The sequence below is a fragment of the Aspergillus nomiae genome (assembly GCF_001204775.2).
Source record: "Aspergillus nomiae NRRL 13137 chromosome Unknown contig00305, whole genome shotgun sequence".
In the NCBI taxonomy this organism is placed as follows: Eukaryota; Fungi; Ascomycota; class Eurotiomycetes; order Eurotiales; family Aspergillaceae; genus Aspergillus; species Aspergillus nomiae.
Genome location: NW_015378360.1, coordinates 24,953 through 39,127, shown reverse-complemented (window position 1 = coordinate 39,127; position 14,175 = coordinate 24,953). Strand labels below are relative to the sequence as shown.

Below are 14,175 nucleotides of genomic sequence, written 5' to 3'. Positions count from 1 at the left end.
CTGCAGCTTAATCCTGCTAACAGCCCTAGTGCTTGTGCACAATAAGATAATGAAAGAGAAAGACACAGACCACCTCTCCTCGGCTTTCCACGCCTATCTAGACTTTTCTTAGTCCGAAGCTTAGTGTTTTGGCCTTGTGGCTCGTCATACGACCATACGTAAGCCAGCGTCTTCTAAGCCACATCTCAGTGGAACCAACCTAAGGCAGCAACATTTCAACCCCCCCAAGGGTCTATATTTTGCTTTCTCCAGAGATTGCGGCGCTTCGCTAAGATGATAACTTTATTGTTCCCCTTCGACTACTTACGTAGGTGCATACGAATGCTCCGGTCCGGAGTGGGGCGGGACGACGGATTAGGCTGGCCGGTAGTAAGCGCCGAGGGAGTGTGATGGATGTCAACTGGGCTTAGCTGTTGGCCTGGCCGGGGTCCATGATTCAAATCCGGTGTGGCTGGTTTTTCATCAGGGTTTTCTTTTTTTTTTTTTTTTTTTTTCTCGGCCGGTCGTTTGTTGGGTCCGCTTTTTCTTTCCTTTCGCGAGCTTGGCAAATCGGATTATCCGAGCCAAACGATGTATGACTACGTATTCATCGTCCATCCTGGATAGAAGCGTCAACCCCGTTCAAAACTCGGTGGTATTCGGGGACCAGCTTATTCTTTCTTGTAAGCTTAATTGTTGATTTGCTGAGGGACTGCCAAGGCCAGGAGTTAATCAAATTCGAGGAGCCCTAATTCTGCGGGCTGGCGGGCCTCCTTAGCATCTGCCACGGTCATGGGTATTACTCCTGAGTTTTTTGCAATGGTGATGAGTATGCATGGGTGTAAATTAGCTGCTGCGAATTGTTCCACTAATCTGCGTAAATTTCCGACATGTAGTCAAACTATACAGAATAGTCGTATCAGATTCGTGTACTTTCTGTCCGAGTCGAGGAGCCGGTGTCGTATACCCTGCAGAATATTGTGGGCAACGCGTTGGCTATGAGGGAACTAGCACTAGTGAGGGACACTGGAGGGTTATTGGTGTATCTGCCCTGCTTCAGTCTGTCATACTGCTATACGACGAAAAAATGTCGAGAATACTGGTCTGAATCTTCAGTTGTCAAAACAGTACATTCTAGTTGTGCACACGTCTATGCACACAGAATTGTAGCATCTTGGCCGGTCATCTTACTCTTATGCTAGGACGCTCACTACTCACCTTTGGAATAGAGCGAGCATTGCCCCAGTAGGGTGAAGACTGCTCTGGTCATTGCCGTCATGATGGCCTCCGGTCGGCACCTCAGTATGAGTGTATGTCAGACCTATCTATCCTTCCTCAGTGTCTATGATGAAAACTCACAAGGTGTCTGTCGTCTTCCTAGGAACTCCTCCACACCATTCACCCCCTCTGCCACCTCTTCTACTCGTCTCGCTGCCACGACCCTGGCGTATGATACCCCTCCCCCTCAAATCACGAGCTCGCTCATACCCATCTGCCCACACCCTGTCCACACCCATGAGCTCAGCGGGGCTCAGGGACATCAATAGCCCTACACCCGAGAGCTGACCTGCTGGTGACTCAGTCACGGTCGGGCTTAGAAGATGTTTTATCCACTTCTAGCCAGAAAAGTCTGTCATTGACACAATATGTACTAGGATCAACAACCTCAATCTGTGGCTAGATGCCTTTCAGAATAATCGGCGTGGGTAAGGAGACTGCCCCTTTTCCCTGTGCATGAGATATAGCCATGGAGCTCAATAGTGAAAGGTGCGAAGAAACAGCTATAGGACCAGTGCAACGAAGCCGATGACCTATCTTGAACCACACCGCGGCCAATATATTAGCCAGAGCTGACAGAAACTGTAAGTTGCATATACTGACGACCTCAAGCATCTATCCAGCTATGATAACATTCCCTGCGGTACACAATGCGGGCAACCCACAGCTCACGTACGGTGGCGCGCCTTAGAGAAATAAGTGAATATCCTGGCAACGAAATTGCCTCCCTGTCGAGCCTTGAACCCCGATGCTTACACTTGCGTGACGCAACAACAGAGAAATTAATCTGTTCTCAGATAGGACCGGCTGTGGTTCAGATTTAGATCCTCGATAGCTCCCAGGCGTTGCCACAACACAATTGAAAAGACGTTACCCAGTGACGCGCTAGGGGTAAGTACATTCAGAGCCGTTCGGGGGCGGCTATACCAACCAGGACGTCCACGGAGCAACAAAATTTAATAGCACATATGTCATCGGGTTGAAGGAGTCTCGACCATTTCTGAAGGATCGACTGAGGGCTGGAAACACATGCACATACGTGCTTCGAGGATGCGGACATTGTCCGAGCTGCCTCTGACTTGCGTTCGTGCCTTTTGAGTTGTCGCAAAGAACAATGCCTGTTGAACGATTGCTATCAACGTGACCAAGTTCAACATTATGTGTCCGCAAGCTAATCTTTCAGGGCTTTGTTGTATTTCACTGGACTTAAGAGTTTGACTTTAGATATGAAGTTGATCATACATCCCTATCTTCAAGGGACAAAGCCAAGTGAAACGTGGGCTCATTGTGACTAATGTATGGTAGGCGATGCCCCAGACGCCACTGCAGGGCTGCGCAGGGACCTTCCCTATTGTGGCTAAAGATGTCTCATACCGTGCAGTAGTATCAATCGCATCTATAATAAGAAGCAAGCCTTTGCCAAGTTGCAATTATTTCATGTGATATCTTATTTGGTTGTCATGCACATACGTACTGTCTCGATCAGCCCGCGAAAGGCACAGCGCAAGGTTGCTGGTATTTACTTTGAGGGGGTCGATTCGGATATTTATAGTACAGTTAGTACAAAGCAACATCACTCCTTCCTCTCCAATCAGCTTCGTATACCCAATGCATATCTATTTTCCACATTCTCATGGGCTCATGTTGATTTCATCAAGTGTTCATGCTGAGAAGTGGCGTGAGGATCACTACTGCGTACTACAACTATCAGCAGTTGAGAGTTTGCCCTGGCATGCCGGACACTCACTGGAATGTAGAGGGTATCCCTTCTGACGCAACCCCCGTTTCGTTAATTGGATAACACAACAGATACCGGTTGAAAGTAAGTGTCGGGTTGCTTTGCTGTATCTTTTGCGGAAGATAGTGTGTCCTATGTATGACTGCTCCTATCACAGACTATGACTTCAATTGAGCATCAGTGGCAGCCCCTCAGGTATGTAGAACGCGAGCTATCGGTTTTCACCAAATAAGGCGTGTGTGTCTCTGGTATCCGGGCTGGAGCGAGTGTCCCAACCGCCCCATTCCACACAACGGCCAAGCAACCGCCAGGGGCAGACAGGGAGTCGACCGAAGGGTATATCTAGCGGTTGACGATCGCTCTGCCAAATTCAACCTAATACTTTATTGACTTCACGTTCTCGGTTCATATCCTCCGACCTGATAGTTCTCTGCACCACCGCTTATTACTTTTCACACATCCAACCCATTTAATTTTGATTGTTTGAAATCAAGAAAAATGGCGTTGCTTGCCAAGGCATCATCCCTAGCTTGCCTGCTTGTTCTGACCTTTCTGGCTCTTGCCTCTATCAGCCACTCGCACCCCATCGGGGAGATCTCCAGATCTGCGACGTTGCAAGGGCGCAATCCGGATCCGGTATGTCCCAAAGACACTGCATTGATTAGCAACTGGGAAAGAAAACCACTAACCGTGTATGACAGAGAATGATACCAAGTTCCAATGATTTGGTCGGTAATATCTTCAAAGGTCTTGGATTGGACAACTTCGAGAAGCTCAACCAATGGAAGCAAAACCAAGCCACGGGTGAGAGTAGTAGCACCACGCCTACCAAAGCACAGGCACAGGACAATACCACCCCCAATGACGACCACACCCCAAAGCAGGCGGCCCCGAGTGGCCTGGCGGACCCTGCGAGCGACCCCTCCGGTTTTGTGTCGGGGTTATTGCAGTTGCTAAGGGATAGGTTCAAGCAATCGTTGCATAGCAGTGATGAACACACCTTGAACTAGGTGATCATGAGTGTGATGGGACTGTGACAGTTGATGATCTAGATGCTTGGCCTGTCTTCTATTGCTTTGTTGGTTCTTCTTTTTCTTTCTTGTTCAAATCAATTCTGTGTTAATGCTCTGTTGAGCAGCTGCGTTCCCCAACGAACTCTATCAGCGGTGTAACGATTGATGACGGGATGGGCAATGGCGAAAAAGTTCCGAAAATGTTAGTAATACTCAATAGATTAGCTCGAATACACCTAAATGGCAACAATGGCATTCACTGGAGAGCCTCGGCGTCGGTCTCTTATGACCGCGTGCTCGTCGAGCCGCAGAATCTATATCCTCCCGGCATACACGATAAATCCGCACCCTTAAATCCGTGCCGTGTGGTCCGGCGAATCTTAGTAGGAGAATATACTCCACTATGACTCCATACCTCTACCGTACATAGTACCAGTCACTGATCCCTTTGATAGTCACACCACAGACTCCCAACGGATAATGGCCGAATGACCGATTTCTAAGAATTATTGATCTCTGACGGCAGCCAGATGGGGCGATAACCCAATTGGGGTGTGGTGATGGAGGTTCGCTGCAAGGTCCAAAGCTTGATATGAGCTGGAGTATACCGCCAATTCGCTTTTATAAACCGCCGCTTTTCGCCTCTCCAGTGGAGATCCTCTCCCACTTCATTCAAACAACTTCATCGACTGGCAATTGCACTTGAGTCGCACCTCAATTGTTCGGTTTATTATTCTCTGCTCTCCTCCGTGGCTTTTCTTTTTCTTTCTTCTCCAGCTTAACACAATTTAATCGTTCTTGCGATACCATGCCTTCTCTTGTTGGACGGGATATTGGCCATACTGGCTATGGGTTGATGAGTATGTAGACTTCTTTCTTTCTTTCTTTCTTTCTTTCTTTCTTTCCTCTTTTCGTTGGTGGAATTCGCAGTTATAGTCATGTTTTTTCTTGCCCATAATACAATATGCAAAATGCAAGCAAAGAAAAAAGAGGAAAACAGATTCAAACCACAGATAGTTAACCCCCCACTGCAGGAATGACTTGGGTCCCTCAACCACCCCCGCAAGAACAATCCTTCGAGGCCCTGAACACCGCTCTCTCTCAGGGCTCCAATTTCTGGAACGCCGGTGAACTCTACGGCACACCTGAACACAACTCCCTGCATCTGCTCCATAATTACTTTGCCCAGCACCCGGAGAATGCGGACAAGGTTGTGCTCAGCATTAAGGGTGGGTTGAAGCCAGGCCAACTGGCGCCGGATGGCTCCGAGGCCAATATTCGGCGCAGTGTGGATGAGTGTCTGCGCGTGTTGGATGGGAAGAAGAAGATTGATATCTTTGAATGTGCGAGACAGGATCCCAAGACTACCGTGGAGCAGACGGTGACTATTCTTGCGCAGTATGTTAAGGAGGGGAAGATTGGGGGCATTGGGTTAAGTGAGGTTGATGCGGAGACTATTCGGAGAGCGTATGTTTTTTTTTTTTTTTTTTTTTCTTTTCCTTCTTCTTTCTTTTTTTGGTTTCTTTCGTGCACCTCTAGCTCTATGATTCTTTGACCCTTGGTTTCTACGGCTCACATTTTATACTGGATTATGACTGACTCAAGCATACAGACACAAGGTACACCCGATTGCGGCCGTAGAGGTTGAGCTATCTCTGTTCGACCTCACCATCCTCCAGAACGATGTCGCCAAAGTATGCGCGGAACTCAACATCCCCATTGTGGCGTACTCGCCATTGGGACGGGGTGTCCTGGCCGGCGCCTTCACTACCGCCGCCGACATCCCCGATGGTGATTTCCGGAAGACGCTGCCCAAGTTCCAAGACGAGGCAATGAAGCACAACATCAAGCTGGTCAACGAGGTCAACGACCTCGCCGCTCGGAAGGGCGTTGCACCCGTTCAGATCGCACTCGCCTGGGTTCTTACCCTTAGCGACAGGCCTGGCATGCCTACGATTATCCCTATCCCTGGGGGCACCACGAGCGCCAAGGTGACGCAGAACTTGCAAGCGCCTCGTCTGACCGATGCAGAGATGGCAGAGATTGATGCAATTCTGAAGCGGAATGAGATTGTTGGGGGTCGGTACTGAGGGGGTTACGGTACAGTAATGGATGATTCGATTCTCAATCATGTCTTGGTAGATTTGTCACTATATGATGAACTAGATAATGAAAAACAAAATAGATTTCAAGAAATTGTTCAATATCCTTAGAAGGGATACAGTATCCTAGATGGTTCTGCGATAGTTAGCGCTTTGTTGTCCACAATGATGATGGAACAAATTGTGCATAACGAATCAAGTCAGATCAAGTGTAGAAATGTCAACATCCAATCTCGCCACAGTAAACTGAGGAGATTGTCCGAATTGCAGAATTCTTATAGAATAATCATCATGCAAACCAAGGACTAGATTATCAGTAGGGTACGTACCATTAGCCGAGGTTACAGGGTGGTAGTCGACACTCCAGTTCGGTCTGGTATATACAAACAATCCGTCTAATTAAGGATATCCTAGTTGTAGTGGTAATCGGCTGGAAATGCCATTTTAAATCCAGACGATTGACGTACAAAAGGATGTGCAATCCACACCGAGAGAAAGTAACACAAGGAAAAGGGGGGAAGAAAGAGGTAAAGAAGGAGAGAAGGAAAGAAGGAGGGAAAATGTTGTGGGCGGTATTTTGTCCGTCCGCAATAGCCTCGTCACGTGCCGTGCGGGCTGTATACTCGATCGCCCCAGCCTTAACACCTCTATTGACTGATTGACGCTTTGTTCCGTCGCAGGACCACCCGGTGTTAGTCCCTGTCGAACAATTGATTTCACTGATTCCTCCCCTACTGATCCTCCCCCGCTCTCTCCCAATGACCGAATCTCCGGGTTCCCCTCTCTCTTCCATCGCCTCCGACGACATGTCGGATCGCGAGGAATTGAAGCAGGGCTTCTCCCCCTCGGCCTCAAATATGCCTCCTTCCAAGCGCCGCCGCACCGGCATCGCATCCTGGGATCGCAATACCCCCGTCTCAACCACCTTCCAAGATGACATCCCTCCGGCCTCCCCGTCGTCTTCCATCTCCTCGGACACCTCGGGCGACATCCCCAACTCCCCCGGCATCCTGGCCCTTATCGGAGGCGGCCAGGACGACGACTACAGCGGCCAAGGCAACGACCAGGTGACCGTATGCCGGTGGGAAGGATGCGATGCCGGAGATCTGGGAAACATGGACGACCTCGTCCAGCACATTCACAACGAGCACGTCGGCAGCCGACAGAAGAAGTATTCCTGCGAGTGGTCCGACTGCACTCGAAAGGGCCAAACGCATGCAAGCGGATACGCACTGCGCGCGCATATGAGAAGCCATACGAGAGAAAAGCCCTTCTACTGTGCGCTACCAGGTGCGTTCATTCCCTTGACACGACGCCGGCCCCCTCATTCGGGTGAAGTAAAGGGCGAAAGAAAAGCAAAGTAAAGGCTAACTTACGACCAGAATGTGACCGCAGTTTCACCCGTTCAGACGCCCTCGCCAAACATATGAGAACAGTTCATGAGACGGAAGCTCTTCGACCTTCTGATCCCGTACCGAAGCACCATAATGCGCCGTCCGCCGCTGGCACCCCTGCAGGGACACCCGTGAGCAAGCTCCAGCGCATCAAGTTGAAGCTTTCGCATCCGCCTAAGGATGAGTCCGAGCAGCCTAGCGAGAGTGTCACCGATGAGAACAAGCTTTTGGACGGCTATCTGGACGAGTGGGAGGACCCCAGGTACAAGCGCGAGCTCGGCTTCGAGGATTACGAGTGCTCGCTTCCGCCGCAACAACTGTATCGACTCCTCCGTCGACAAATCCACTGGGCAGAAAAGGAAACAGCAGATCTACGCGATGAGTGGGAGAAGATCCTGCCAAAGAGAAAACATTCGTTTCTGGAGAAGGAGGCCATCTTCGAAGACGTCTGTGATGCTGAGCTGCGACTATTCAGTCTCCTCATGGGCAGCGACTCCGCAGCGCCCGTGTCATCAGCCGCTGCCACAAACGGAGCAAAGAAGCAGCCCGAGGCAGCAGCAGATACGGAAATGACACTGAACCCGGAATCAGAGTCGGTAGCAGCATAAAAGAGATACTCTGCTTTGTTTTTTTTACTTTGGTCGGTCAACCTACGCCTCCTCGACCTCATCTCTCCTTCTACAATACCTTATCCTCCTCTCCTCATATCTCTTCCCATTCTCTTATCTTCTTCCCTGTCCTTGTCTTCTAGGGGTATAACTTTCATGAACCAAGATACCTAATCGGATCATATTCTTTCCACGTTTTGGAGCACGGTTGTCAGTCATGGTGTGATTTCTCTTGTTTTCGGTAACACTGGTATTGAATTTTGTTATTTTGTACTTTTATGGAATAGGAATTCGATCCTTGCTTTTCACTGCACCTGCCATACGCTTAAAGTGTTATATAGATCTAGTCAAGCTGTCTAATAGAGAACGGAGCACATAGGTCGTTTGTAAGGGTAGAACTGGCCCGAAGCTTATGCCACATGACCAGTTGGCTACCTTCATTTACTTAGCAAAAGAGAAGAAAACAAATGAATTGAAACATGATCTTTTGTTCATTTCGTTTTGTCCATTTATCAACACAGATGGCAGATAGGGTTATCGATAGATTTAAAGTCGCAGAAATCTCCGACCACAATCCGAGTAGCTCAGAAAGAAATAGAAATCAGACGTCTAATGATATCTCAATATGTCTCCTAAAGGAGATAGATGATCCAAAGCAGAAGTCAAAACTCCGGGAGGCACCGCCAATAAGATACATGAAATGAAGTGAACACCCATGACCGCAGGGCCCACTGCCAGTGAAGGGGGGTCCCTGTTGTGGAAGAAAACGCGAGAAGGGAGATAGCAACGAAAAGCAAAATGTGAGGTAAGGTCCATCACTCCGTGGAAACGGGGGGACCAGGCTCAGGAAAACAGATATGCGAACATGTCAGCAAGCCTTTTGCTCCAACCGCAGAACAGAAATAAATGTGAAACATAAAAAGCCAAGTTATATCATGGAAACATCATATCAAGTCCACTCATGCTCAACACTCCTTCATATATCATACCAGACGCCGTCGCCATGCTTTCCCAATGATGCATATTTACCGTGAATGAAGAAAGTAAGAAAGAAAACGAATACACCACAGAATCGAAGTAGACGATCTTTTTTGTTTTGCTACACCATGCGAGCACCGCGCTAGCTTCCATTGGAAGCTGGGGCGGCAGCTGCAACTTTCTGCGCAGCCATCAACTTTCGATACATTTCTTGGAGTTTGGCTCCTCCAGCTTCTTTATTAGGCCAATGATTATCCGCCACAAAATGCCTGCTCATTTAGTCAGTGAGAGATATTAAGACAATAAATGCGAGAGACAAACCATAAACGGGTCTCTAAGGCATGAACAGAGCCTTGTCCCTTCAAAGTACCATCTATAAATTCACCGATCTTACGGAGAAGATTCCGTAACTCGGAAGCCCGCTCCGCTTTACTCGGGTAGTTCTCCTTGGTAACAGCCGAGACCTTCCTGAGGTCTTCACGAATGGGCTTGAAGAAGAGGCGTGCGACGTCCTCCTTGCCTGCAGAATAGCCGTTCTCACTATTCTTCCGACGACGAACATCCTCACTCGACGCATCGGAGGTCCTATGGCGGGCGCGTTCGCTCTCATGAATAGACCTTGGTCGGGAGTCGTAGTTCGGGGTGTGATGGCGTTCAACGCTATCCCGAGCCCCATGAGTATGAGAACGATGCCTTGACCGATCCATCTCACGATGGCCTTTGCGTGAGATCGAAGGCGCGGGAGAAGCAGAAACGCTAGTACTAGCGTGGGGCCGAGAACCTTTGCGATTATTGCGGTGGTGATTCTCAACAGCCCTCTTAGCGTTGACGCTTGCACCATTGGTAACTTTGTCTTTGAGAACGGATAGCAGATAATCTGCCCGGCGGACAAGGTGAACAGCGCCAGGAGACTTAGTAGACTTATCTTCTGCATTCAGGCGCTCGTTTTTCCGTTCAACCCGGTGCTCCTCAAGGAAAAACTTATCCCCAAGTCCAAGATCTGGATCATCTCGAATCTGAGCCCAGGCACCATAGCCGTGACGTATGATGCCAATGCAAAGCATTCCATCTTCCCGGGCACCCCATGGACAGGAGTAGTCAGCCGCCTTGGTGGCTTCGGGGACCCGAAAATTCCTGAAATCAGACAGTGCGTTTGTCGCTTCCTTCAGGATCCGCATCTCAGCGGGGCGCTCAACGATGGTATAGGCGTTAAGACGCTTAACACCGTGTAGATCAAAAAGAACAGCTTTCTTCTCCTTCTTAGTAGGCATTTTGCCGGCATGTTCAAGAGCTTCCATCTTCTCAACATCCTCGCGGACAAGAGAGGAAGCCTTCTCAGTGATCTCACGAAGTGCAGCCTTAACAGTCTCCCTGTCACGGTCCAGCAGACGCGCCTCACGAATAACATCCTCTTCGCGATCATCTATATCACCATAACGCAAGAAGGCACGCAACAGGTGGCGATACTCCTTCTCTATAAGTGGCCGTTTTGGATCCAGTTGCGTATTCGAATCGGATTCGTCGCCATCATCAAGGGCAACTTGAGCCCTCGCTTGTCTCTTTGCTTTGCGCTCTTCGCGAGAATCTCGTCCGTCCCCAGGCACATTACGTTTGCGTGGCCGATTTTGTTCGATAACCTCGGCGAGATAGCGTTCGTCAGCCTTCTTCTTCTCCTCAGCTTTGATTTCCTCCAGCTGCTCCTTGGGGATAATATCGTCCCATGTAAGGTCATCGACCTTGATATCGACGTAGTCAAAGGCCTTGAGAAATTCTTCACCGCCATCAGCTTGGATCTCCTCGGCTTGTTCGGTCTGGTGCAATTCTGCATTTGCAAGCACGGAGTCAATGTCAAGCTGCTCCAATTTCTCTTGGTTTCCGGTCTGTTCGAACATTCTCTGGCCACGACGCTTGAGAATACGGGAAATATCCTCGGTCGAGTTTGGTTCAGTGATGGAAATTCCATTTCGCGCCATCTTGTTTTGGATCTCTGATGCTTCCTTGTCGGTGACACCACGCTGAATCGTGATGAATTCCAAGAGAAGCTTATTCCGGGCCCTCTCAATGACTTCCTCTTCCACTGTATCTTTCGAGACTAGACGATACACGCTAACCGGCCTCGTTTGTCCAATACGATGTGCTCTTGCCATGGCCTGCAGATCGGCCTGGGGATTCCAATCCGAGTCGAACAGAACAACTGTATCAGCGGTCATGAGGTTAATTCCTAGACCACCTGCTCGTGTAGAGAGGATGAAGGCGAAATCGCTGCTTCCAGGGGCATTGTAGTGCTCGATGGCCAGGCGGCGAGAGGCCGCCGGAATCGTTCCATCAAGCCGTTGATACGTATAGCCACGAAATTCCATATACTCGCCAAGAAGGTCAAGCATTTTAACCATTTGACTGAAGATTAAGACACGGTGGCCGTCACGTTTCAACTTTGCTAAAAGCTGGTCGAGAAGCATCATCTTGCCACTGCTGGTGATCATGGCTCTCAACACATCCTCTCGGCGAGTGCTGCCGTCCAAAATCTTCGCTTCAGCATTCGGAAACATGAAAGGGTGGTTACTGGCTTTCTTCAATTCCATCATAATGTTCAAAAGGGACTGTTTTTGGCCCTTAGCGCCATCGTTCAGCGCAGCATAGTTCTTTGTAAGAATGTTCTTATAATACTCCAGCTGAACATCCGACAGCTCTACTCGAATGATCTTTTCCACCTTGGGAGGCAAGTCTGATTCGACTTTAGATTTTGTTCGCCGAAGCATGAAAGGTTGTATGGCCTTAGTCAACTCCGCAAGCTTGTGAGAGGCAGCCTCCGCGTTCAAATCCATGTCGGCATCAATTTCAACCATGCCAGGGTTTAAGAAGTCCAGAAGGGCAGAAAGTTCAGCCAGGTTATTCTGAATAGGAGTACCGGTAATAAGGAGTCGAGCAGGAGACCTAAACTCGAGGAGCTTTGCATAGAGCTGAGATTCACGATTCTTGAGACGGTGTGCCTCATCGATAGCCATGAATTGCCATTTGAATTGGCTCAGGAAAGAGGAGTCAAGGAGAACATATTCATAGGTTGTTAGGAGGACGTTGAATTTCGGCCGTCGAGGATTGCCATCAATCATGAGCTCGTGCTCTCGCAAAACTGTACGAGCAGCTTCGTTACCGTTGTAGACAACATAATTCAGGTCGGGAGTCCAGTTATCGAACGTCTCCGCCCAGGAAGGCATAGTAGACAAGGGGACGACGACGACGAAAGGCCCTTGCTGGCGTCTAACATGCCGTAGCCAGTTAATGAATGAAACAGTCTGTACAGTTTTACCTAAGCCCATTTCGTCGGCAAGAACGACATTGCGGTTCTTGACCCAGTTGAAGGCCATAAAATTGACACCCTTAACCTGAAACTCCTTCAACTCGCCGTTGCGCAAGAAGCTTGGGGTGCCCTTGATAGCTTCAAAGGATTTTCGGCTGGCAGGGTTGGTCTCCGACTTGTCGGAAACTGGAGGCCGAGAGGAACGATCTAAGAAGCGATCTATTTCGCACTGAGCAATTTCACTAACGAGTTCCTCGTTTTCCCATGTGCAGGAGTCGTAAAAGAGGCGTTTCCATTTAACGAGGTATTCGGCTCCCTCGTCGCCATCCCGCGTAGCAATGACTCGCTCAACCTGTTTGTAATCCTCAATGGCGTCTACGTCTCTTTCGCGATCAAGGTTCCACTTTTCCCGATCCTCGGGGGCTACATCCTCGTCTTGCCTCAAGCGAATGTCTTCATACAGGACCTTTCGGATGTAATTGTCAAGGCGGCGCGTGCTGCGGCAGTTGGCAATAGACTCGGCAGTTTCCCATGTTGCGTGGTAATGGGATTTGCCTTGCCATTTTATGTAGAACTCGAAGTCATGACGATCGAGGTCGGTATTACTAGAGTCTACACCTGCTTTCAGACGGTGGTTGAGAACAACATCCACGGCAGGACGATCATCTTCCACTGCATTCACCCAGTAGTTCTGCATTAGATCATCTGGGTCTTCCTCGAACATTGAGTCATCATCGTCCTCATTGTATGTGGAGACCCTAGCAGCATTTCTTGTCGAGAAGCGGACCTCGGCATGAGAAGGTTCGCTTGCTGACGCCTGCTGTCGGCGACGCTTCGCCTTGCTTGTGCGAGCACGGCTGCCCCCATATTCGGATTCAGATGTTTCTGAATCTTCCGAGAATGAAGACTGGGTTGCGGAGCGGGAGGGGCGCTTGGAGGGTGGTTGTGAAGCTACAGGGCGCCGACGCTTTGAGCGAGGCGCCACTGCATCCGAGTCTGAGTCTGAGAGAGACTGGGCTACCTGACGTGTCGTACGAGCGCGTCCACTACGGCGAAGTCCGTACAGATCTGGATTTTGTCTGATATAGTCTGATTCATTGACCGAGGATGATTTGCGTTTTGTCCCCCGTCCGAATTCAGATGAAGAGTTTTCGCTACTGGACTGGCTACTGTCCTTTGCATTGTCCTCCATTGCTGAATCATCCTCGTACCCTTCTGCATCAGGAGAGTCGGCGTTGAAGGACTCGTCCGCGGCGTCAGGATCCGGGGAAGAGTCGGAAACGACGTGGTTGTCAACAGAATCGAACATGTTGCTGTCACCATCACTAGCTAAAGGCTCATTCCTAAAGCTGGCGGTGTCGGAGGCAGGGGAGGCCGGATGACCATTGGCGAACGCCATCATGGTCGAGGGCTCCGAGGTAGGTGGGATCACCATGCTAGTAGCTATGTGAGAAGAGACATTAGCATTGAAGCTCAGGACAGGCCTGGCGAGGGATGAAAGATGCAGCGTGACATAAAACAGCAGTACGCGACTCAGTTTCCGATCAATAGGAGCTTGGAAGTCATGACAATCAGGTAGGAGGCAGGATATGATGCACGGATGCTATTTTTGATGGAAGCTCTGATGGAACGCGACAAAGAGGGTTGATGTGAGTATTATGGATGTAGGGACAAAATCATAGACAAAACCAGACCCAGGAGAAGAGCTACATCCAGACCTTGACCTGAAGGAATTCAGAAAACCTCAACACAAGATATGGAGAGGAATTCTTGTGTTTCTCGGTGGG

General features: G+C 49.4%; 3 protein-coding genes across 3 annotated transcripts; 2 read left to right on the top strand and 1 right to left on the bottom strand.

Moving 5' to 3' along the window:
- Positions 1-3,493: 3,493 nt before the first annotated feature.
- On the top strand, positions 3,494-4,005 carry ANOM_008299 (uncharacterized protein; the record flags this gene model as incomplete). The annotated part of the gene is made up of 2 exons (XM_015553555.1): positions 3,494-3,631; positions 3,697-4,005. 2 exons carry the CDS (start codon positions 3,494-3,496, stop codon positions 4,003-4,005), a joined length of 447 nt encoding a protein of 148 aa, XP_015403839.1.
- A 661-nt stretch (positions 4,006-4,666) lies between these two features.
- Positions 4,667-8,112, top strand: ANOM_008298 (uncharacterized protein; the record flags this gene model as incomplete). The annotated part of the gene is made up of 6 exons (XM_015553554.1): positions 4,667-4,868; positions 5,043-5,475; positions 5,621-6,091; positions 6,315-6,351; positions 6,791-7,400; positions 7,493-8,112. Coding segments are annotated over 6 exons (2,313 nt in total), but the record flags the coding sequence as incomplete, so codon positions are not given.
- A 1,080-nt stretch (positions 8,113-9,192) lies between these two features.
- Positions 9,193-13,823, bottom strand: ANOM_008297 (chromatin-remodeling ATPase CHD1; the record flags this gene model as incomplete). The annotated part of the gene is made up of 2 exons (XM_015553553.1): positions 9,193-9,359; positions 9,412-13,823. 2 exons carry the CDS (start codon positions 13,821-13,823, stop codon positions 9,233-9,235), a joined length of 4,539 nt encoding a protein of 1,512 aa, XP_015403842.1. The 3' UTR covers positions 9,193-9,232.
- Between the last annotated feature and the right edge of the window lie 352 nt (positions 13,824-14,175).